The sequence below is a fragment of the Battus philenor genome, unplaced genomic scaffold (assembly GCF_028537555.1).
Source record: "Battus philenor isolate CCGP_79_NKW_IND1 unplaced genomic scaffold, ilBatPhil1.0.hap1 SCAF_23, whole genome shotgun sequence".
In the NCBI taxonomy this organism is placed as follows: domain Eukaryota; kingdom Metazoa; phylum Arthropoda; class Insecta; order Lepidoptera; family Papilionidae; genus Battus; species Battus philenor.
Genome location: NW_027181686.1, coordinates 12,217,905 through 12,241,003, shown reverse-complemented (window position 1 = coordinate 12,241,003; position 23,099 = coordinate 12,217,905). Strand labels below are relative to the sequence as shown.

Here is a 23,099-nt window from a genome sequence, read left to right as displayed (position 1 = left end):
ACGAGTTTGTGTACTTGGGATCAATGATCAGTGAAGTTGCGAGAAGGAGATTCGAAGGAATACACATATGGGCATGGTTAACAATGCAAAATATCTAGAATCTTGCAAGACAGACATATCTGAATCAAGACCAACTCCAACTCGTGAGAAAGCATGTACACCTATCCCCCAATTTACACGGTAGATACGTTCCTGAGAAAACCGTGTAAATCGAAAAACTTGCAATAAATGCATAATTTTGCTATTTAACAGTTGTGACGCAGAAATAAAAATAAAATGCATTGACAAGTTAAAATATTTAATATACTACGGAAACACTGTTTCTTATTTAATTACAATAAATTAAACAGAAGAATAAAAAAATAAAACCATAGGTGTTTTATTATCCTTTATCATCGTCAGAAATCACTCTCATTCGTTTTTTTCAGAATCGAAGGTTCGAATTCACTTTCATCACTCGAAGTTATTTGTGCCGATTCGATGTTTGAAGCAGAAATATTTACATCATGAGAGATGGTAATAAAATCGATCATTAAAACAAAAAAAAACTTATTTGGAAAACCGTGTAAAAGCGAAAACGTGTAAATCGGGGGATAATTGTATTGTCGTTTTAATTTCATGTTAAATCATGTTCTAACATATTGCTTTAATAAGTTTGCACATCAGAAAGCTTTGATACTAGGCAACAAAAGAAATGCAAAGAAGAATAAATTCGTGAAACTCATGTTTATATTTAGAACAATCATCACCGCCCCGGAATTGACGTATACTGTCGCTGCGTGACTAGGGCAGTGACGTCATCGCCCCCGTCAACTATATTCGGCCATTAACCAATGCTAGCAAATTTTGATCTACCTACACATACACAAGGCTGCCTTCGCACGGCTCCGTTCTGTATGACAATCACGGGAACTGAATAGGAGAGTTAAACTCAAAATATTCCGGTCCAATGTGAAAAATGTGCTGCTATATGGATACGAGACGTAAAAGGTCACGGCTCCAAGTTCATTAACAACTGTCTTTGACGTATTCTCGGTATAAGCTGGTCGGAGAAAGTCTCCAACGTAGATCTTTGGAAACGCTGCGGTGAAATGCCGATCGACCAACAGATCAGACGACGCAAGCGGAACTGGATAAGACACACGTTCCGAAGGGACCCTGATCACATACCGAAGCAAACCCTAGAGTGGAATCCTCAAGAAAAGCGAAGACGTGGTCGCTCAAAGCAAATCTGGCGACGGACGATCACTGTGTAGGCAGTTGGAATGACGTGAAGCGAAGTAAAACGCGAGGCTCAAGACCGCTCGGGATGGTGACTTACTGTGGACGCCCTCTGCCCCATCTTGGGGGCATGGGAATGAATGATGATATAAATATAAACTAATACGTAACTTCGAACTATAGGGTAGATAGCTAAGTTATTTACAACGTCAGAAAAGAAAGGGGAATTAGTACTACTACACTAGGATTAAGATTAAACAGAGCCATTGCCAAGAGGATGCTGAACATGTGTGTTATCTTATTTTTGACCCAACTCCTGGAATTTAATTATCAAAAAGACGTAAGAATATCTCCCAAATACGGACAGACGAGGACAGACGTTGGGGTCATAGATAGGCACTAGATCTTTCCGCTTCCTATCTGTATTTTTGTGATCTTTGGATAAGGTATATAACCAGCAGGAGATATCTTATGGCTGAAATGATGATAATGGTAACGAAAAATGATTGTTCGAATGTAGAATTAAAATATCGATCCATCTAATGCATTAGAAACCGATTATAAACAAGTTTATCATTACACTAGCGGAATGTAATCAGATACATACATTCGATATCTTTGAGTATACATTCCTGTTGCTAGGATTACAAGGATCTTAGATTAACCACGGTAAGAATATCTTCATTTGAATTAGAATCTATATTACAAAGACATTTGTATCCTTGCCTTTGTTTATTACCTTAAATATATATCCGAATTTTTTGCTCACGTTTTTGCGAACCTAACCCAACCTAACCTAACTAATTGTAAACTATTTAAAACTAAATTTAAGTCAACTAATTTTTTTTAATCATTGATGTCTTGTTTATTTTAAACGATGCCTTAACAATGTTCAATTTTTAATATCACCGTTATTGGGAACTTCTCGCCCCTCGTGTCTTACTTTTGGGACATGGATATACTTTACAACATTATTTTTCTTCTCTCTCAACCTTCATGATTTCTATTATTTGTTTCTTTTTCGCTCTTTTTCATTCCTGCGCTATATTTTCACATTGCATTAATGCATCATCTTTCATTTTTCGCCACATTTGCCGCAATTTCACATTTTCAATTTTTGGTTTTTATCTCGTACGACCACTTCCTCATTCTTCTCCATATCGACATTCCCAGATTGCGCGTCAGTATCTGTGAGACGGTTACCGTGGTAAGAATATCCAACAGTATGATTGATTCATAGATGTAACCTTCAAACGTTTGAATGTATAGCTGTCTTACATCTGTCAATGTATGGTACGACCTATTAAAAAATCAATTGAAATAATAAAGTGATACATATTAAAATTAACTATTGTTCACTGTCTGTTCGTGAACACTTTGTTATTGACTTGCATTCCAATAGAATGAATAAATCGCTCATTAATATATCTACCACCGCCACTGTCTGGTCGTCTTTCACTGTCTCGTATCCATCTACATCTCAAAACCTTGACCATGTTGATCCACCTCAAAAGAAGCCTAATGGTGGCTTCCCCTTCTGCCCAAATTGAGACAAAAGCTGGTTTTCAAAGTTGCAGGTTCACTGGTGGTCTTCCACCATCACCAGCGTAACATCTAGATCTAAATATAACAGATTACCCAAACACTGTTTTCTAGAATTATTCTTATGCAAATTCTAGAATATTCTCCACGCGCCATGCAACAGTGGACATCTATAATGTTTTAACTGACCGCGTAATGGGTTTGGCTAATTACAACAATTTAACTGATGTAAACATTTGATAATTATACGATTTAGCAGACTGATTAGTTGCGAGCTAGTGTTTTAATGTATTTACTAAATGGTCCTATACAGAGCTACCATAAAGACAAATGCTGTTCAGTTTGTAATTGCCAGGAAGGTTGAAAGATTTCATACCGTTCACCTTCACAACTACTAAGCGGACACGGGTACTGCAAGCAGTACCTGCACCGTTTTAAAATAATCTATAACGAGACTTGCCCATGTGACGACTCCACAGTACAGACTTTTCATCACTTACTCAGACACTGCTCCCGATTCGAATCCAAAAGACGTAACCACGTGACCTTATGTGAAAACCTTAACATACCTCCGTTCAACTTATCGGACCTTCTCAAGAAAAAATCTAAAGTATGTAACCACATTCGCAATTCCTCTGCGTACCATTATAACACTCTACGATCACCAATTCGTCCGCTAAGCACATTGACTATGATATATCCTAGCGTAAAAACCTTTGGGGAAGAACTATGACTTATAGTTACGAAACATAAATACACTGAACCAGTAGATATCAAGACTCGCCATTGCTATCTTTGATATAACGAAACCAAAGTATTTTGGCATTTTACAATGGGTACACATCAAATATATGTCAGAAGAACTGCACTTGATAGGAGAATCTGACCAAGTCTATAATGGCATTTCGATTCTCTTCTTCTTCCATTCAGCCGATGGACGCCCAAAGTCATCGGCTTCCACCGAAGATCGACACCATGACCGATCCTGCGGTGCCAGCATTCAGCAAATTTCCGCGATATCTTCGATCCACCTAGTGGCTATGTCTTTTGAATTATTTAAAAAATCAGATTACTTTGATTATAAATGAAATAAAGACTTTTCACGGTGCCTTGTAAATAATGGCCACGGTACTGCGGTGCCTGCGTTCAGCGACCTTAAAAATTTCAACGGCCCACTTAGTGGGGTTGCCTGTCCCACGCCACGTCTACAGACCCGTGGTCGCCACTCTAAAACCTTTCGGTTCCAACGACAACAATTGCATGAAGATGTGCCACGCCCACTGATGGTCATTGGTAAACACAAAAGCACATAGCAAGTAAAACTAAACTGAAGAATCCCTTATAGGGGGGAGTACAATTCCATTCTATTTTCAATCAAATCAGGCTCCATTCCACAACCTATACAATCAATTAACAATCTTAATTGAAAAATAATATAAATAAAAATTAATAAAGAAAAATCCAATTAATGTTTAATTGAAAGAATAATTAACGGAACTGTACCAAAACTTTAATGCGATAGTACTAAATGGCCGGTAAGGCTTGCTTGGTCACGACTTCCAATGAACCGTTAGAAAAGTTAAGACATTCACACACTACATCGATGCGATGTTAACTAGGTCCTAAGGTTTTGAGATCTTCAAACTTATTATCCTTTATGCAAAGCATTTGACCTAGGATCGTACATCCTTGCTATAAGAAACCTATTGACTCTTGTCTTGAAGACTTCTAAGTTATAGTTGGAAACAATGACACCGATAGTTTGTTCCACTCCTTATCTGTTCGCACTATAAAAGTATTAGCAAAACTCTTAGTGATGGAAGGAATCTCAACAGTGTATGGATGTAGTGAACCCATGCGTCTTGTCAGATGGAAGACAGATAGGAGAATTATTTGGTGTAATTCCACTGCAAACTCTTAAAATGCAATCTGTAGAACACGTATAGACTGTCAACCTTTCGCTGATGCTCCAAGCTCTGAAGCCTGGCGTTGACCAAAGCATCGTTACCAGACAGCCTCTTAGTTCGTCTCTGTGAGGAGTACAAACCTTCGAGCTGGTACTTCACGTATGACCAGACTTGCGCTACAGACAGACAGACTTAATAGCTGTCCTGGTGTAAAACACTACCTTCATCAGAATATCCATCTTTGGACTGAACAACTAATTTGGTACTAACTTCTTGCAGATGAGGAATTACAGTACAAGGCAATAAATATTATAGTAGAGCGTTATCTCTGTCGCACGAAATACAACGACTGTCAAAACGTCACATAGGTAGTGTTGGACAGAGATAGTGCTCTACGAAGCCAAAATTAGGCGTTTGTCTCTTTCCAAAGGTCGATGTGCAATATATATCGCCGGGTACTATAACGCTAAGTTTAACAATTATCATACGATAAATCAAAATATTAAACTTTGAAATTAATTTAAGTTTAAAATTAAAAAAAAAAAACGTTTTTTTGACACATTTTGTAGAAACAGTGTTAAAACATGAAGATACATATAAATTTTTAAATTTGAAAATGGAGATCATTACAATATAAATAATGATTTCATTTTACAGGGAGGGGGGGGGGGGCAACATTGTTTTACTTCAATATCACATCCCTTACATGCATAGTTAAGGATTTCTTGATAATGTGCAATATTTTTTGCCGGGTACTGTACATCATATCACATTGAAGATTTCGGATTCGATTCAAGATACAGCCCTTGGTGGATTATATCACACTTTTTGCATTAATGATATAGGTTTATCAATTCTCACCTTAATGACTGCGATAGCCAACCTGATAGCCTGCCGAGTGTGGTATTTATGTTGTATCCTCCTATAGATATCTTTGGGGGCGGCCTATATCTTGCAGTTGGCATCTATCATCAATATGATGATGTAATTATAGAGAAGTTCATTTTTTTTTAGTAAAAAAAGCATCTTCTAGCAGTAATTGATCTGCAGCTTTGAATAATGTGAATAAATATGTGAGAAATTCATACAGTTCACGCAACCTTAAACAATATTTTTGGCAGACAAAATATATAGTTTAATTTTATCAACAAGTAACAATTAGGGTAACAATAGAACACTTACCTCTCTCTGTGAAACACACGGTTAAAACAAGTAAACGAATATAAGTACAATTAGATAAAAACACGTAAAACTAAGTGCGGCGGTAACCTTATCGACTTTCCAGCGCTTCTCAAACTTACTACAATGCGATTTGTACAGTCATCGACAAAACATTTAACATTCAATAAAAATTGTTCCCCCCCACAGACGCCTAGTTCCAGGTATAGGCTTCCCCCAAAGATATCTATGGGTAGAAATACCGTAATCGCCATACAGGCGGATTGGCGATCGCAGTGGGCAGAAGACGCTACTGTTCATCTTCAGGAAATTTGTTTATGAGCAGTATATATATTTTATATATAATAACTAAATACTTCCACGTCATTAAAAACAGACTTATTAAAACATCAACAAAAGTTTGAGAAGCGCTGGCTTAGTGCGCAACTACAGGATGATTATAAATATATAAAAAAAACTGTAAAACATTTACCTCCTCCTTGCTCAAATAGAACTGGAAAGAAAACACATACATTGACATAAGTAACACACTCAAATCAACACACGAAGGCTCAAACACACCCGAGACAGAATACAGTCATTCACACACACCACCCTTTAAATAAAATTGTAAAGTCGTGTTCACATATACCAGTTGAAGTATTAAAAAAGTAAGGCCTCGTGTTCAAGCACTCTAGTCTGTCTCGGGCCTAACATCGACACAATCTAATTTCAATCTTATAAACATATCACGAAGTATCAAAATCAGCACAACAATTATATTCAATACCACGCAATATACACGAGGACAAGCATATTAGTGATAGCTTAGATATATAAGCATATATATATATATATTTTATATACCAATAAGTGAGTGACACTGATAGGTTGAGAAACATATATAGCCTATAACAGTGTAGTGTATATAAAGGTCTTATATAAATAAAATTATAAAACCACACATTTTTAACTTTAATATTACAGAGTGCTATCAAATAAGGTTTCTTATATACTTCAATTATGAATAGATTCAAATTTAGAACATTAACATATTCCATTGCATGTGGGGTATATACGACCCCCGCTGCACTTTCAGTTCAGGCCATTTGTAGTTCTCATTGAAAAACAAAGGATTCTTAAATAAATGAATTGCAGGCTCGAATATAGATAACTTCACGTCACGCATGCGTACGTAATGCATATTAAAATTTATAACTTTTTCCCGCTAATTATAATTTTGCAGTAAAAAAAGTGTAAGCGTACGTCTTGAACGACTTTTTTAATTTTTAAAGAGTGGATCGTACGCCCCACGCGGCCTGAATGACAAATCATCAAAAATCGCCGCGACACGAAACGTGTTTAAAGGCTTTTCATTATTACTTATAAAAACAACGATAAATCAGATCAGAGAATCGATCAGAACGATAAGTTAAAATATTCATTTACAACTCCGGGGCTTCTATAAATGTTATCTTTAGGTTGGAGTAAAATAAAAAAAAAACATGTTGACATTATGTTTACGTATTTAATTATTTAGAAAAATTACAACTGTACATAATATACCTATTGTTAAAATAAGACATCGAAAGAGAGAAAAATTGTTATATTTTATACAAAGAATAAAAATAACTATCAAAAGAAACAAATGATACTTGTTGTAACAGCTCCTAATAGATACCGGACTGTTTGTATTTCGTGCGACAGAGATAACACTCTACGAAGCCGAAATTAGCCGATTGTCTCTTTCCAAAGGTCGATGTGCAATATTTATCGCCGGGTATTGTATTAACAAACAACCTATATAAAGTGACCACTTTATAATACGTTACATTATTTTTTTTTATTATTAAAATCTATATTCCACTGACATTAGCGTCAGTGCCTTTTTACATTTACGTCTAATGTTTCTGAAATTTTTTTTGGTTACATTTAACTTGTCAGTGTTTACTAAGTCTCTTTATTTATTAAATTAAACTTCAAACCATTTTTTTAACAGAACCTAATATTGTCTAGTTTTTACGTTTTTTTTGACAGGCCAATAATTTCTGGCAGTACAGACACTACCAGGACATGATAAACAAAAAAAAATATTACGTAATAGTTCGAATTTTGAAAAAGATTTTCTTTACTATGTTATCATCACGATATTTCAAAAGCCATTGATTTATGAATCCAAGGCATAGTACAGACTTAATTTTTTCATGTTTAACGAATGATTCAGTATATTAAACGCTTGTTTAAATAAATAATTACTAGCTAATTATTTAATTACGTTTTTGCACTTGCAAAACCTCATTGTCATGGTGACGAGAGTAAAGTATGGTGTTACACCATCATTTTTCTAGAATGACTTGCATGTTTTCAAATTTAGAACAACATGTGTTTGAAATGTACATTTTAATGTGGTATCAACATTTAACTTTTAGCTGCATATGTTTAGTTAGCTCTTAGATTAAGTTGGGATTATAATTATTTAATCATTTTCGCATTATTCAACCTTTTTTTTAAACTAACAAACAAAAGGGGACAAAATCCTAACCTTGGTAAACACTAAGAATCTCTTTTATATATCCATAAAAACATTTTTAAATTTGTACTTTTTAACTACAAAATAATTACAGTGCCCGATTGGAAAGAGAGAGCGTTATCTCTGTCGCACTAAATACATCGACTGAAAAAACGTCACTTAGGTAGTGTGGGTCAGAGATAGTGCTCTACGAAGCCGATATTACCCGATTGTCTCTTTCCAAAGGTCAATGTGCAATATTTATCGAGTACTTTATTATGTATCTTTCTATATAACCGAATGCCTTCTTTATTTGCACTACAAAAGGAATTACTAAAGTATCTAAAAATTTTAGTAAAAAGTTAGCACATGGACACCGACTGCAAATCAAAAGCTTCCCCACAGATATCTATGGGGGATATATCGTAATCGCCACTCTCGGCAGGCGGGTTGGCGATCGATGTGTGGTATTATGGTACGCAGAGATGCTGCTGCCCATCCTCTGGAAACTTGCTTATATGCAGTGGCAATATAATATAGGCATCAATGCAACAATATATACATAAATAATCCCGGGAATAGAACACGCGACATACATTTGCAAGACTAAGTGCTCCACCGCTAGGCTACCACAGCTCAAATTGAAACATAGGTAAGAAAACTAGACAATTTTGTAGAACACACACACACACACATACACACACACATCGGCCAGGGCGGAGAATCGGATATCTATTTTTCATCCACCAATGTTAAGGGTGGTCCACCCATAATTTTTTTTTGACATAATTTTTTACATTTACAGCATACAAAAATACATACAACCCTAAATTTTCACACCTCTACGATGAACCCTTATTTTGTATTTGTTCATGGCAAAACAACGTTTGTGGGATCAGCTAGTATATATATATATATATATATATATATATATATATATATATTGTAAGATATATGTGTATATACTAGCTACTTTCGGCTTCGTAGAGCGTAATCCCTGTCGCACTTGTCTCTCTTTCCAAAGGTCGATGTGCAATATATATCGCCGGGTACTGTATATTATCATTACGTTAGATATTATTTCTGAAACCATTGATTTGTGAATAACATATACCATTTATTTAACAGCAAACAAGCTGTATATTTAAGCTATTATATATATTGAAATTATAACATAGAATGTCTGTATATTATATTTGGTAATAATTCATAATTTATTTTGTTACTAATCGTGTTCAAACTCATTAAATACTGTAAAACTCTAGGCAACCATACTGTATTATCAGATAAAGAGATATAAAAAAACTGCAAAATTATTAAATACACGATTAAGGTATTTTATTATTTCTGCGTGAATTTCAATAGATTACAATCGGTTTTTTTATTGAACACACACGACTCGATTTAATTACGTAATAAAAAACGTTTCTTTCTTTTCGTTTATTCGTCACACGATTCTTTTTCACTTGACGTAAATAATTTTTACAACATTTTCAAGATGCGTAATTCACAGATTATATTTATGTTCAATTGTTACTATGACTCGACACTACGTAACTTAAAATCCTGACTTTAATTCCAGACCAAAATTTAAAATTAATCTCCTTTTTGGCGAAGCTTCCCCATAAACCCTTGCCATCCGTCACGTTCCTGTGCCTCATATGTCTTCCCGTCTATAGCCTATATCTCTTGGCCCAAACTCTCTTAGGCATTATGGTGTTGCATTTTATATTATTATAATCTACTAGCTGATCCCGCAAACGTTGTTTTGCAAAAAAAAATATTTTTAATTTTCAATTTAAAAATAAGGGTTGATCGTAGAGGGGTGAAAATTTAGGGTTGTATGTATTTTTGTATGCTGTATCATAAAAAAATAAAAACAAAAAATTTCGTCAAAAAATTTAAGGGTGAACAACCCTTATCACTTAGGGGTATGAAAAATAGATAGTAGCCGATTCTCAGACCTACTGAATACGCATATTAAATTTGGTAAAAATCGGTCAAGCCGTTTCGGAGGAGTTCAAGTTCGAACACCGTGACACGAGAATTTTATATATTAGATATTCCGTAGACATTAGCATCCGTACCTTTGTTTTACATTTACGCTTAATATTAAAAAAAAATTTGCTCAGGCTTTTGCATGTACGACTCCATATTGGCATCAGGTTGTGCGCGCGTGTCTGTGCGGTTGCCGTATTCGTCACATCGATGAACCTTGCGATCGCATCTTGAGTCTCATCCGTTCAATACACGCACATGTGTGACATGATATCGCTACCGCCGCCTGATGAACACTGTTATACATCACGAGGGTGTCTGTTGTTCAACGCACAACAATGACCACCTCGATCTTTAGCCCCTGAGCCTCGTGGATTGTGAGCGTCCTTGAAACTCTGTGTAGCCACCGTAGCCTTGGCTATTGATAACTTGTTTTTCGGGGTGTTTTTCTATATCAAGATATTCTCCCAAGGATTATGTCTACTCAGAGAGTGGACCACCTCCTGTTGCTCATCCTGTAGACGTGTCCTGACAATTACCTATTGAATAGTCACTCGTTTCCATCTATGATATTGTTTTTTTTTTTCTCCTAATGTTCATATTGTTGTACTTATCTGATAGTTTTAGCCCCTGCTTGCTTCCAGATAGACATTCAATGGTACCACGTCTAACCTATTGACCACGTCTGACATCTATTTCGCTCAATCTATAAACCACGACTGACATCTATTTCGCTCAATCTATAGACCACGTCTGATATCTATTTCAGCAATATTCCCCCACTTCAAACGAACAATCCTACTTCGTTGATCTTGGTTCTTCTGCGGATCTCATTTATCATTCAATCTCGCATCGACCTAGCCACCTAAGAGTAATAAGATGTTGGAAGGAAGACGATGAAAGCAAGAAGGAATGAAAGAACAAAATGAAAGATATTGTGAAGGAAAAAAGGTAAGAATAAAAGAAATTGAGAAGAATGAAGGAGAGTGAAGAATAAAGATATAATTTTGAAAAACTTATTTATAAACAAAGACCCTAATCCCAACAAATTAGGGGTACGAGAGGCTTCCAATAGCGGGGGCCATAAAACAAAAAAAAATGTTGCATCGAAACCCCAAACATAGCACTCTACATTGCTCTTTGGGTGACCTTGAACTTTAATATGAATATCTAAACTCGGTATCTACCTTATCAAAAACATATACATATAATTCCGTCGCTTAGACCTTGTAACACTGCACTGTAATACCATCCCCTACCATCTGTCTCCTCACTTACATATACATAAAATGTGAATTTGATTCGATAATCTTTGGTAACTTATAAATTTAATATATCCTAGTTACTGTTCTTACGTATCTATTAATCTTATAAACCTATCAAAACTCTACGACTTATTTCAGAGAAGCGGACAAACTAAAACACGACGAAAAAAATATTGTAGGTAGTTTGAAAATTGCAATTTTCAGAATACCCTCATTATTATAATTATGCGATACTACAAAATAAATTCCAAATTTGACTAACCAGACGTCATTTGACATAGATTATATATATTACAGATAAAACAAATATTATACTGAACTCAATTTTTTTAAAACTACCCTACAATTATATCTACAGATTTTTAAACACTTGTTTAAGACATTTATCGATTATGATTCAGTTACTAACTTATCTATCAACTAACTATGTAACATTTGAACCTAATAATTAATAATGGCAGTTTTACTTGTGGCAGCGGAACATCAAATCTATTTACACACACACACACACTGGCATTGTACACACAAATATAACACACACAGGCTTTAGCACACATCGACTGATTGATATCATAGTTACATACCTGCTTATGTCTAATTTTTGAGGATGCGTGGTAAGCTGCCTCCAGTTTTGGGTTACTTGGTGCTTTCTTTGGTCTCGTATTCTTAATACCTAATGACTTTCCGAATGGCGCGAACCAGTATCTAAAACAATACGAAATTATAACTAAACATTAATTTTTTCTTCATCATTGATTAAAATACGATATACAGCATGGTTGCACAGACTTATTAAGACTAGGGGCCACTCGGGCAAATCATGAACTGATGGCGGGCCGGCCGCCAGAAGTATAGGTAATTAAATTTTTTTGGTTTTATTCTGGAATAGAATTCAATATTTTTCGAATGTACGAGAGTATTATTTTTGCTGTCGGCGGGCCACCAGTATTCGACCGGCGGGCCGCGGTCTGTGCATCCATGATATACAGGATGTCCAAAAATATTTGTAATAACGTGAATGTATGGATTCACAAGTATAGTAAGAAAAATAATTTCAAAGTCATTTCAGCGTAAAGAATCCCACTGCAAGGCACATGTCTACCCCAAAGATATGGGGGTATATATCATAACCACCACGTTTAGCAGGAGAATGCTGCTGTCCATCATCTGGAAACTTCTTTGCGAGGAATGGCAATCCTACATAATGAAGTGTGAATATGTGGGTGTATCCTCGGAATAGAACCCGCGATCTCAAGTCTTAGTCCTCTATCGCTATGCTACCGTTCCTTGAACTATTAAACTCAATCTAATATTTAAAATTCTCGTGTCACGGTGTTCAAACTTGAACTCCTCTAAAACGGCTCGACCGATTTTTACCAAATTTTATATGCGTATTCAGTAGGTCTGAGAATTGGCTACTATCTATTTTCCATACCCCTAAGTGATAAGGATTGTTCACCCTTAAAAATTTTTTTTAATTTTTTGACGATTTTTTTTTTGTTTTTATTTCTTTACGATACAGCAAACAAAAATACACACAACCCTAAATTTCTACCCCTCTACGATAAACCCTTATTTTTTACTTGTTAATTAATTTTTTTTTTGGAAAACAACGTTTGCGGGATCAGCTAGTTATATATATATATTAGCTTTATAAAAGTCTAATTTTAATGTGTTAGGGGTACCGGAGAGTAATGTCGCTTTTTTAACACATTAAAGGCGGGGGGATCTTGACAAAAGTATGCTAGGTAACGCGACCACCGCACCGCCTTTCTTTCGTCCTAGAGCGGGCGATTTTGTTTAATCATAAAAAATTTATCCTTAAATCCATAACACAAGAACTATTAAAAATGAACTAAACACTAATAACAAAAAATGAATAATCTAATAAATTTTACGATCGTGACAATATTGTTAACACTCGTGAAGAGGTTTAAAGCAAGTCAATTTTTTTTATGTGCTGCACACTACGCAGTGCGTTGGATATATAGCTTTTTGCCTTTATTATCTATCCGAATACAGTTGTGCCTTTTAATGTCTAGCGAAAAACGTCAAGGGGGATCAGTTTTAAATCGTGGAGTTTGTCGTGCTGAGTTCGATGAACCTATTTATGAGATAAATCAGTGATTCCCAAAGTGGTCTATATCGACCCCTAGGGGTCTATGACAACCTGCAAGGGGTCTACGTCAGCGAAAAAAAATTTGGCGGTCCATGAAATGAAAATGGGGGTCCACGATAGTGGATCTCAACACATACACTGATAGTACCTATTTACTTACATCATACTATCTTATAATATCAAAACATTTACATTATTTATAAAAGTATTGGTACTTTTATAAATAAAAAAAATATTATATATGTTTATAAAATTTACACAATTTTATAGGATATTGGTATTCGCTTTGTGATCGCAATACATTTTGAACTTGTAAAAACCTGAGAGGCGCAGTCTCAGAGCTTCGCTACCTTGCACTGACTTGTTCAATTCGTCACTCTATAAATACAGTTAGAAATTTACAGGAGATCAATATTAGGTAAGTAGGGGGTCTACCCAACACGGAAAAACATGGCAAGGGGTCTACGACACAAAAAAGTTTGGAGAACTCTGAGATAAATCGCAGTACTACGACTCCCGCCTTTAATGTTAAGTTAAATTCGCACGACTACATCTTTAACAAGTTTTTATTTCTAAAACAATAATATATTCACCTTATCAACAACCATTTCCAAAATCAATGCCGGTCCCCCTAATTTGAATTCAATTATTTTTGTAGCGTACGCGCAACCCTACTACGACAGTCGCGCACTGATCGTGACAGCGTGCGGACGTGCTTTATGTTACGTCTGCACTATCATTTCTTACAATAACAAAAATATTACAATAATAAATTTTGTCTATTATATATTATGTATAAAAATACGAAATAAAATGTTTTTGAATCCATTTTGCAATCAATAAATTAAGTATGGTCACCTCACAATCGCTCAACAATCCAATGACTTTGTTCGAGATTTTTCTAGAATTTTCGAGAATAAGTTGATTTATCTTTCTTTGAAGTGACAGTGGGCAGACAACGTTCATGCAAAATTAAAGGCCGTAGAGGCTTCAAGATTTCTAAAAATGTACACCACAGACCGTTAAGCTCAGCGAATGACGTCATGAAGGTAGATAGATGACTTTTAGGTCGCGGGAAGACAAGATGCAAGCTTTGTCCAGCTATGGACGTCCCACTACACGGTGTATTGTAATCTTAACATGAACTACTGCAGCGACAAGCGTGAAAGACGACCATCAAGATGAACAAATGATCTTATTAATACAAAAAACAGCCTTCCATATCTGTTCTCAGAGAGAGTATTCAGAGAAACTGCAAGGCCTCTCCCAAATATCTTCACGATGACCTATCTTTCGCTGCCTTTCTCCAGGGACTTCCCGAGTTTATAACTGGACTCTTACTGCTGTCCAATGCATTTGCATATTCCGCTGATTCCAGGCGGCATGGCATAGACGCCTTGATTGAAAACTCTTTAGGGTAGCGAAGCCCATGGGCTCCCGGAGGATCCTTGGCTCGAGTTGCTTCATACTACTATTTCACCAGATTGATCTAACTATGTCAGTGGTCTTGCCTGGCCGCAATTTGTTTTTGTTCTAAATGTCCTATCAGGTATTATTTTGTAAGTAGCAGCAATAATTAACGTATCCGACTCATTATATTAAGGAATTGAAATTATTCGACTAGTTATTAAGTCAGATTACTTGAACCTGGGTAGAGTAAACACTGTCAAGATTACCTTCCTAACCGTAAGATGACCACAGCTGGGCATAAACCACTCAAGATTTTTAATAGGATCGATTGGAAGCTGCCTACATCCAGCGTCTTCCTACTACTTTGACAAGGTAATTTGATCACTTTATGGGTCATATACTGTGATTGCCATTCTGTGGTCTTCGCTCCAGAACTTTAAACTCCAATAGCCATCTGTTTGGCGCACTCGATGGCCTGCATTCTACCAAATCAACTTGCCAACTGGCTTAGTTTCTTTTATGTCTATAGATCTTCTCATTCCTGACCATAGATCTTATAAAGAAATCACAATGAAAGCCTTCATGGCTTGTTGAGCAACTGTGAGCTTACCAATAGGGCTCTGAGTGGGAGACTATTTCTGTGACATTAGTAAATCTTGTCTAAATTAGCTCTACCCTACATAATTTTTTGAGAATCGAAACTATGACTAACAACACTATTCCACAGTAATTAACCACTGTACTATCATTATTCAAATCATAGTAAAACAGATAAGAATTAAAATTCTGAATCCGAGTTTTATTTTCATCATAAGACAGCTTCAAGACACTCAAAATGCCAGAAAACAGATGCTTAAAAGTCATCACATGTAATCATATAAGGAAATCCATGATAGAAGCAAATTCAGGCATTTTTTCAGAGTAAAATTTTATATCAATTGTTAAATTAACATTAAAGATGAAGGTGTAGCATAATGAAGACTGAAGGTCAATCTATGTCTAGGAGATCATGACACTTGGTGATGAGCAAAATGATGCAAGTAGGATTAAGGATGTGACTAGACTAGATGAATCAATAGATTTTATGTTCTTAAATTTCAAAGTTGGCTACATTGAACTGGATTCAGAATTTATGATCATGTTATATTCATACTCAATGGCATATTGGTGACAATTTTCCTATGTTGAGATGCATTAGATTTTATTTCAAAAAATTTTTGTCTATATTTTCAATGCATATTAATTTCCATAAACAATAAATTATTTATAAGTAATAAATAAAGAGTGCTCCTCTTTATTTAAGTTTTTAATGACTGCTTCTTTTATTTATTTTTTATACGTGTAATAGTGATCAAGCATGTTTCAAGGTATCACTACTGTACTATAAATGGGTTGTAGAAATCCACATCAAAGTTCATGACCAACTGTGTGTGCAGCGTGGGCAGGCATGCCACTAGGTGGACCAACAACATAGTTAAGGTTGCGCCAAGTTGCTGGATGCTGAGAGCTCAAGACTGGTCATTATGTCCATCTTTGGGCCTTGCAGTGGGCATCCATCGGTTGAAAAGAACATGCACTTAGTGTGTCAATAACATAACAACGATATTCCTTTTACCCAGACATATCCTAAGGACATTGGTTCAAAAGAACTCTTCAATCTACCAGAAGAGGTAGGTACAGTCAATCCTAGTCAATGCAAATACCCTTAAAAATAATTATATTGCCAACAAGATTTATTATATGCTTTATAGCTACAACTTATGAAGAAATAGGTATTAATATTAACAATTAGTAATATTCTTTTCATATAAAGACTGAAGGGCTTTTGAAGAGTCTAATTGAAAGAGTCTAAATCCATATAGTATAGTCATAATCCTATTACAATATATTCAAAACTAAAAAAAAATTACTAAAGTACAGGATACTTAATAGAACAAACAATTATCTTTTAATTAAATAAAGTATAATATTTAAGGATATAAATGAAAAATTGCGTTTTCAAATTTAGAATTAAATTTCAGTTTCAGATCTACAATAATTCAGTTGAGCAATAAATTATATTATGTTTTTTTATAATTTTCACAATTTTTCACAGTTTTAATATTCATATTAATTAATATTGATAGATCAGTGCTCAAATAAATATGTTGTAAATAACAATAACGTCGTAATATTTTAAATGCATTAAATTTATCGAACAAAGAAAATTAATACTTATATACAGATATGAAATTAATTATATAATAAATATAATAACATTTCACATTAAAAAAAAATTGTTTTATAAAATAATATAATTTTTAATTTATTTAAATTACAGTGATTAAATAAAAATATTAGGAATTTATGTTACTAAATAAGGACATTGATGACAGCGATAAGATACTAAAAAAAAATTCGAAATTACGAAAGCGAATATGGCGCGCATTCTCAAATTTATAATTTCAATCTTATAATAAATTACAAATTAGATATTAACATGGGAAACATACGTGATCTTATCAGTGGATCTCTTTGATAAAGCGTACTGAGTCACTGAACATGAAATAAAGCGAAATATCGGCACACTGACACAATTAACTAGGGATAATCAGTGAAGTGTAGTACTCACTTTTCTAATAACAGCCGTAAAGTAATAAGTACAAATGCCAACGGCAAGGGATACAGTAGATGTGTGTGGTCGTTCAACACCACGGGCTTATCAGGACCTGGAGCCAGATCCTTCCAAGTGGTGTTCGGCGGCAGCCAAATATCTTCGTCCCAAAATTTATCTAACAAATAACGCAACATTGTCTAATATTTTTTTTATACACACTGTTATGTTCACGCACAATTTTCACTATATATCGCGTCCGTAATGTGAAAAATAATTATTATATCGCTTCATTAATGAAACCAGTCGAACGTTACAGTATTGAAATGTCAAACTCGTGCCGAGAGATTTCACATTACAGTATCGTTACAGCTCTACTTGACCAGTGTTTATATGTGTAAACTTAATGTTTTTCATGCGATTGTAATATCCGATTATAACTATCGATAGAATCGATTTATCGATGTTTCAAATTACCACAAAATATATTCCAACTATATAAATGGAAACAAATATTTGAATTTCAACACATTTTATATAGTTAATGCAGAGAGTTAATAATAAATTATTATTTACTTTTTGCCTCAGATTATATTCATGTCAGTTGCAAAAACTATGTGATATAAATTATTACTTACATAATTTAAAATAAATTTATATTTTATATAGTTTACGATTTAAAATTACTTAATATTATAATATTATTCATATTACTAAATATTTTAACAAAAAATAATTCCTGGGTATATCCATATTTGAAGGTATTTGAAGAATTTGATATTTTGTAAGATTGTACTTATCCAGATAAGAGAATAATTAGGATTGAAACACATAAAATATTAATATTTAGTTATTAAATTAATCTCAAAATTTAATTGGCAATAGTTATTAGAGTCTGAAAACTTTTGTCAATTTCATGTAAATATTTTGTCATTTTGACACTGACATATTGTTCTGAAACATCGTAAAAATATTTTTTTTCTATTTGTTAACATAGTAAATCGGTATGTAAAATAAATTAGGTCTTATGAATATATGTAGATGATAAGATAATGTTATTTTGCCCAACGTGCGCGAACATACTTATGGTGGAAGAGCGACCGGAGGCCGGCTTACGTTACGCATGTAACACGTGCCCTTATGTATATAATATTAGAAAGAAAGTCTCCTCCCGAACATTTCCTAAATTAAAGGTAAAGTAAATATTTCAACATATTGCGTCATTTCTCAGCACTCTCATTACATGTTACATCTGTCATAAATCGTTTTATTGAATTTGTCACGGACTAAAATACACTCTTGAATTTTACTCTTTTTAACTAAAATTGTAATGGTTTTACGGAAGAATGTTTTTATTCGTTTTTTTAATAACTTGAACTACGGATAATAAGGATAAAATAATCAATTTTCTCCCGGTACTATATTACTTAATGTCAGAGATCGCAATATTCAGTTTATTAAAATAATATAGCAGTGGCAGAAAATTTTACAAAGACAGTTGAACGCTGTAAAAATCTCTGCTTATTTATGGTATAAAAAATTGAGAAGAAAATGGTGTTTTTGCCAGAAATATAATAAATATGTGTCTATCCAGGATAGGATGGCGATATTTTATTTTAAAGTTTTTAAAAGCAGTCACAATTTTTTTCAAATGTTTATTAGTGAACAGCCAAGGAACTTTAACTCAAGTACTATTCTTTGCCATTCCTCTCTGATAGAAGTCTCGGCAGTGGAAATATTCTATTGTTGCTAAAGACCAAATTTACTTATTTCAATTATAAAAAATCATTCATCTTATTTTTCAGGAGCTTGATTATATTATGGGCGGTGCTGCCGCATGGGAAAACGTCGATTCTACAGATGCAGTTTGTCCTAAATGTGGCCACGGCAGAGCATACTTCATGCAGCTGCAAACACGTTCAGCTGATGAGCCTATGACTACCTTTTACCGTTGCTGCAACCACGAGTGCGCCCATAATTGGCGCGATTAATAGTTACCTTAAATAGAGTACAATAGCATGGTTTTGCTTAAAAACCTAGGTAATGTCATTAGATATTTAGTAAGATATAAAACAGTTTCAACCAAAATGAAGAAAGATAAAATGGCAGAGGTAATCAAATGTACTGACAAAGAGGCTTTTGTGAAAGCTGCACAGTACTTAGAAGATGGAGAGGTGATTGCGGTACCAACAGATACAGTATATGGGTTAGCTTGTAGCGCTCACTGTCCTGAAGCCATTAAAAAATTGTATGCTATAAAAGGACGAGATTCAGCTAAACCTGTGGCTATATGTGTGACATATATAGATGATATACGTAAATGGGGTGAAGCAGAACACTTAAGTGATGATTTGCTACATGCTTTACTCCCTGGACCAGTAACAGTGGTCTTAGAGGAGACAAAACATTTTAGTAATCCTTATTTAAACCCAACAACATCGAAAATTGGTATAAGAATACCGGATTATCTATTCATAAATAAATTAACTAAAATATTTAATCAACCAATTGCATTGACCAGTGCGAACTTTAGCAGTGAACCGTCAACATTGTCCGTAAAGGAGTTTGAACATTTATACTGTCACTTAGGTGCGGTGTTTGATGGTGGAGTGTTGAGTGAGGGTTTGGATCAGAACCGAACTGGTTCTACCATTGTGGACTTGTCAAATATAGGCTCCTATAGAATAATAAGGAAAGGGGTGTCATATGAGAAAATTATAACAATTCTTAAAAGTCATGATTTGAACAGTATTGTCGAATGATTTTATGTAAACATTTGCTTTAAATAAAATTATGAGTTCATATTTTTGCATTTCATTTGCATGGAGTTTATATAAAATTCAGCCAAATAAACCTTTTACAACAACCATTTGATAATAAATGTGGGGAATAGATTTCTCTTATTACTGGAAATATATTTGTAAAAGAGATTACCGAAAAACATTGTGTTTGTTGTGAGCTTTTCTCAGAATGTCACTTTTAAAACCTACAAGGGTCTGTATAATTTATATTATCAAAAGCCAATATAAGGGGATATCAATATTATTCCTTACCTTTTTTTCAGGTTCTGTTACTTATTCTCTGTTGATGGTAATGCTTTTAGCCATAATGCTTTTACAGCTTTATCGGAGCTGAATCCACAGAGCGGAAGGATCCGTGAACACATGTAATCACTATAATTATTCCTTAATTGACAATATCATAAAACCATCATCGCAACCGATTCTCGCCAAGGTGTAGGCCTCCCCAAAGACCATCATAAAGATTGGTCTTATGCTTCTTACCATGTTTTGATAAATTTATAAATTAGTTACAATTTTCGACATTCCAAATGAAATGCTATATACCAGTGTTTTCTAATGGGGGGTGAAGAGTTAAATCATTTCACTTAAATATAAAAAACGTTTTCGGAGGTGTTGGAATTTTAGAAGGGCTAAGGTGGAAAATAGGACATAAGAGGTAGAAAATTACTGCTATGTACTATAGGAGCTACAATATGTCATTGTAAGCGGCGAATTGAACAGCGGATTCCCACGCCAGAGCGCTCTATATTTACGTGGAGCGAAAGAGAGCGCTCTACAATACTTCTCACCTTGTGATTGGCTGATGGTTTTATTGTTGATTATTATTTTCATACTTTTAAGAACTGGTTTAAATATGGCCTAAGCTTATTCAATATACACTCACATCGCCCCCCCAGTCAATCAAATGCAATTAATATACACTTGTACTTTAGACTTCCTATTGTCAGAACCTACAAGACCTACTGGCCCTAGAAAGAATCCTACAATACTATTAAGTATATATAGGAGTAATTCTGCTTTGTGGATGAGATATTTATTGCATGGAATTTAAAATGTTTCGAAAGCAACTCAGAAGAAATCTTTGTTGTATTTGAAGTTTATCTTACTGGTGATGGATTTTTCATATCAGTCTAAAGAAGTCAATGACTAGGCATAGGTTTTCAAAGATCACCGGAATGACCAGTTCTCATACGACCTGAAGGTAGATACAATATATTTATATTTACGACCAAAATTGGTACCTATAAAACAATACATGTTTTCTCTAACACCATTCTTACGCTGTCTAGGTTGTCACATATATTCTTCTCATGTATTTCACTAACATTAATGTCACCTACTCAACTGTTGTTTTTTTTTTTTAAATTAAGAATTAATATACATGAAGCATATTTGGTATATCAATATTAATCTCAAAGCTTTTACAAAACATACTAACATTAAAAGTATATGTCGCTTTATATAGATCAGTGATTCCCAAAGTGGTCTATATTGACCTCTAGGGGTCTATGACAACCTGCAAGGGGTTCTACGTCAGCGAAAAAAAAATTGGGGGTCCACAATAGTGATCTCAACACATACACTGATAGTACCTATTTACTTACATCATACCATCTTTTAATATCAAAACATTTACATTATTTATAAAATTACCTATGAAGTGAAAAATTTATTAGATATGTTTATAAAATTGTGTAAGTTGTAGGATGTTGGTATTCGCTTTGTGGTCGCAATACATTTTGAACATACACTAAACTTCACTACAGTTAGAAATTTATAGGAAATCAATATCAGGTAAGTAGGGGGTCTACCCAACACGGAAAAATATGGCAAGGGGTCTACGACGACACAAAAAAGTTTGGGCAACTCTGATATAGATAATCTTTTAAACTTGACTCGGATAACCTCACAAATATAAAATTGTTTACCTAGTCATAAACAATTTAATAAATTTTAAAACCTAATATATTATGATTTAGACTATGCACTGATTGCATAATAAACCAAAAATAATAATATATGTAATCAAAAAAGCAAAATCACTGACAGCTCGAAGAATTGCTTGTCCAAAGTAGCAATGAGGGGAGGACAATGCTGATGCAATTGATGGTCACAAGCTGGTAGATGGGGCATGGATAGGCTCACCACTGGAAGGGTCACTGGAAGTGAGCAGCACAAAACTGGCCAAGAGGACATTTATAATTCAGTATGAAGATAACAATTTCTGATTATTATCACTAATTAACAAATAATTACCGAATTATGTCCTAAAATGATAATAAAGGTTTTCCTAGCATTAGACCTGTTTATACAAAGTTCCAAATAATCATTTTAACCACAGGATATTTACTGCTTGCCTAAGCCAGTTATATAGACTTACAAGATCCATTGGAAGCTTCCGGTATCTTTTGATGACCTTTTAAAGATATCTGTCCACCTCGAGGGTCAAAAACCTATACTCCGCTAACAATATGCACCAAAAATTTTTGTTCACGTATAGCTAGGAATAAAAAGAGATATATGTAGTTATGTTTGATGCTGCTTATTGTTTTAAAAGCTACATTAGATTGAAA

General features: G+C 34.4%; 3 protein-coding genes across 3 annotated transcripts in view; 2 read left to right on the top strand and 1 right to left on the bottom strand.

Moving 5' to 3' along the window:
* LOC137924241 (ceramide synthase 5-like) overlaps positions 1-18,093 on the bottom strand; it is a 38,274-nt gene extending 20,181 nt beyond the window's left edge. The window contains exons 1-2 of the mRNA XM_068767620.1: positions 17,741-18,093; positions 12,185-12,305 (exon numbers count right to left, since the gene is read on the bottom strand). Of these exons, the coding sequence (XP_068623721.1) occupies positions 12,185-12,305; positions 17,741-17,919 (300 nt within the window). The 5' untranslated portion in view covers positions 17,920-18,093. The remainder of the gene's footprint in view (positions 1-12,184; positions 12,306-17,740) is intronic.
* Positions 18,094-18,669: 576 nt separating this feature from the next.
* Polr3K (RNA polymerase III subunit K) lies at positions 18,670-19,713 on the top strand. Its single transcript, XM_068767548.1, has 2 exons — positions 18,670-18,915; positions 19,528-19,713. The coding sequence occupies exons 1-2, from the start codon at positions 18,775-18,777 to the stop codon at positions 19,711-19,713; spliced, it is 327 nt and encodes a 108-aa protein (XP_068623649.1). The 5' UTR covers positions 18,670-18,774.
* A 27-nt stretch (positions 19,714-19,740) lies between these two features.
* Positions 19,741-20,526, top strand: Tcs1 (Threonyl-carbamoyl synthesis 1). Its single transcript, XM_068767547.1, has one exon. It carries the CDS (start codon positions 19,741-19,743, stop codon positions 20,482-20,484), a length of 744 nt encoding a protein of 247 aa, XP_068623648.1. The 3' UTR covers positions 20,485-20,526.
* Positions 20,527-23,099: the final 2,573 nt, after the last annotated feature.

What these genes read in the sequence shown, in the direction of transcription:
- Polr3K (XM_068767548.1), top strand. Translation starts at nt 18,775, where the DNA reads ATGTTATTTTGCCCAACGTGCGCGAACATACTTATGGTGGAAGAGCGA. An exon ending in GAACATTTCCTAAATTAAAG is followed by an intron (nt 18,916 to 19,527) that starts GTAAAGTAAATA and finishes CTTATTTTTCAG; the next exon opens with GAGCTTGATTATATTATGGG.
- Tcs1 (XM_068767547.1), top strand. Translation starts at nt 19,741, where the DNA reads ATGGTTTTGCTTAAAAACCTAGGTAATGTCATTAGATATTTAGTAAGA.